The sequence below is a fragment of the Penaeus japonicus genome, unplaced genomic scaffold (assembly GCF_977035675.1).
Source record: "Penaeus japonicus unplaced genomic scaffold, GWHDUDI00000001_assembly GWHDUDI00000005, whole genome shotgun sequence".
NCBI lineage: Eukaryota > Metazoa > Arthropoda > Malacostraca > Decapoda > Penaeidae > Penaeus > Penaeus japonicus.
Window position 1 is genome coordinate 21,318,627 of NW_028234407.1, and position 2,500 is coordinate 21,321,126.

Genomic DNA, 2,500 nt, shown 5'->3' on the forward strand with positions numbered 1-2,500 from the left:
AATGTGAAAATGATTTTTATAATTAGAACACTTTCTTATCAAATATTTTTTAGTACAAAGTAAGATCTCTAAATTGACATGAATATAAATGAAAGATAAATGTAAATGCAGATGCTAATAACACTGGCCTAAGCATCATCTGATAGGAATGCCATACAGCTGCACCATATAGGTAGTGTTTCCAAGATTCTATACAATAATCCAAATTAAACAAAATAAATATAATTCTTACTGGTATGAGTATTTGACAAACCTATACTAATACCTTTGCCAATTTGACACAATCACAAACAACAAATGGTCTTTTCATCATAATCTTTTCCCATGAATCTCCTACTTTATTTCACAGTTGCCTCAAGCATGTGACCCCTAGACTGAAAATATTCAACTGCATGGGAAATGCAGTTTGAATACCAATGTTTTTTTTGTATGTAGCAATGATATAATAGACATTTATAAGGATTAGCATTATATCAACATACTTTTTAAAAAGAAATTTGAAGGATCACAAACAAAACAAGGCAGCTGCTACAGGAAGTAGTTCTACAGTTGTTCTGATATGACTCCCAACAGCATAGAACTTAAGCAAAACAAAAGGGAAATACTGGATCTGTGCACCAAGAAATGCTGCAGCCTCTCTGCTGACAACTCCAGAGGGAAATTCTGGCCAGAACCACAACAGAAACCTCACTGACACAAACTACTCTGAAATAGGGGATTCAAATATCCAAGACATGTTTGACCAAGACTGGACAAGTGTTTAGAGTGACACATTACCTCCTTAATTAACCACTGGTTGAAAAACTCTGACTTGAACCATTTCTTATATCTGGCACGCAATGGCTCATATAATTTAAGCTCTCATCATAATGCTAGATTCCTTTTATCCCACTACCAGCCATAAGGGATCAGACAACAAAAATTAAAGGACAGTGAAACCATGTCAACAAGTGTTCGGGAAATGTTGCCTCGTCTCGCCCGGTCCGAGTCCCTGGCCGCTGCGCCGCGCCAGGCGAACTTGCTCCTCAGAGATGCTTTCTGCCTCGCCCCGAGTAACGCGCTTCCCTGGTTGGACACACGCTAATCTAGGACATGCCTGGCCCTTCCTCTGTTGCTAACACATAACATAGTCTTTGAGAAAGTCTCACCATTGCAGGACGCAGCTCTGTCGACGATTTCCCGCGATTTGATCAACAAACGAGGAAAGAGATTCAAGCGAGGAGCGGGAAGCGCATTGCGGACCCGAGGTCTTTTCATGGCGTTTTAAGTCTTTTTACGTATTTGCTCGCTTTACTCGTGATTGTGCATTTTATTTTGATATCCCATTTTTTCCTAGTACACTGAAATAAACAAATCAAGTGCAAGCTGTTGTTCACTACGGCAACGTTAAAGATACCTTACAATCTATGGAGCTGTAAGGGCAGGCAGCATATGTTGATACCAAACTCAAAAAACATTAATCTTTCAGTCACTTTACCGTTATTCTGGTATGAAAATCATTCAGATATTGCGAAGCATTACACTTTTCTTTAGTGCTTAGGAGATTGTTGCAGTAGTAACATTTTTCCTACTCTTCTGTTTTAATATTTGCACACATTATTGAATTGTCTCCAAACTAAGAAAAAAAGTGGCCCTCGCTTCTATTAATCCTGATAATCCAAAAGCTACACGTCTCATGTTTGTCAGCTCCTGCCTGGTGGTGCCTCGGTCTTAAATGGAAAGTCTGAGAAGTGACTCGAGAAAAGTAAGAAATAGAAAGAAGTTACACATTTGCATTGCCATCACCCCAATCAGTCGGAGCTAGTAAAGCCCCCTTGCTGAAAGGAAACCCCCTGACAGAGGATATGGTTAATTTTGTTTTCATTTTCTATGTGGTACGTCGGACAAGAAACATGTACAAAGATAGAAGTATAAGAAATAAGATACCACACAAGATTGTCTTTGTGAGTTCTTTCTTGAACAAGGGCGAAAGTGGAAGTTACTGGCTGCTAATAAATCACTTTTCCATAAATAAGTCTGCAAGGAATAAAATATAAATGAAATTACAGAGAGAACTTTTCTCTTTCCAAATAGATTAAGAAGTGGAGGAAAATAGGGGATAGAGAATGAAAGTGCAAGAAGAATGGAGTAACGGGGGGGGGGGGGGGAGAAGGGTATGTGGAGGAGGGAGGGGAGAGAGGCAAGAGGAAAAATACATATACAGTAAGCTGAAGAATATTTTACCTAACCGTAAAAAAATGCACGCTCCGCGCGCCATGACAACAGCCTGCATTTCAATCGTTGGGGGAATATAAGCTCTAGAATCTGATAATCAGTTGTTTCAAGTCTCTATGCAGGAATGAAGTTTTAAAAACTGGTTAGCTCAAAATAATCTATCATTTTTTAATATAATCAAAAATCAAAATTCTGCATTAGTTGTATAACAGAGGAGTATATATTAGAAAATCAAAGAATGCAAAATAACCCTTTAAAATTATATTGAAGTCCAGCAGGGGTCATT

At 38.4% G+C, this 2,500-nt stretch overlaps 1 protein-coding gene across 1 annotated transcript in view; it reads right to left on the reverse strand.

Moving 5' to 3' along the window:
- Nucleotides 1-2,500, reverse strand: part of Gnf1 (germ line transcription factor 1) — a 17,316-nt gene that overhangs the window by 14,142 nt on the left and 674 nt on the right. The window contains exons 3-4 of the mRNA XM_043030306.2: nucleotides 969-1,114; nucleotides 778-829 (exon numbers count right to left, since the gene is read on the reverse strand). Of these exons, the coding sequence (XP_042886240.2) occupies nucleotides 778-829; nucleotides 969-1,114 (198 nt within the window). The remainder of the gene's footprint in view (nucleotides 1-777; nucleotides 830-968; nucleotides 1,115-2,500) is intronic.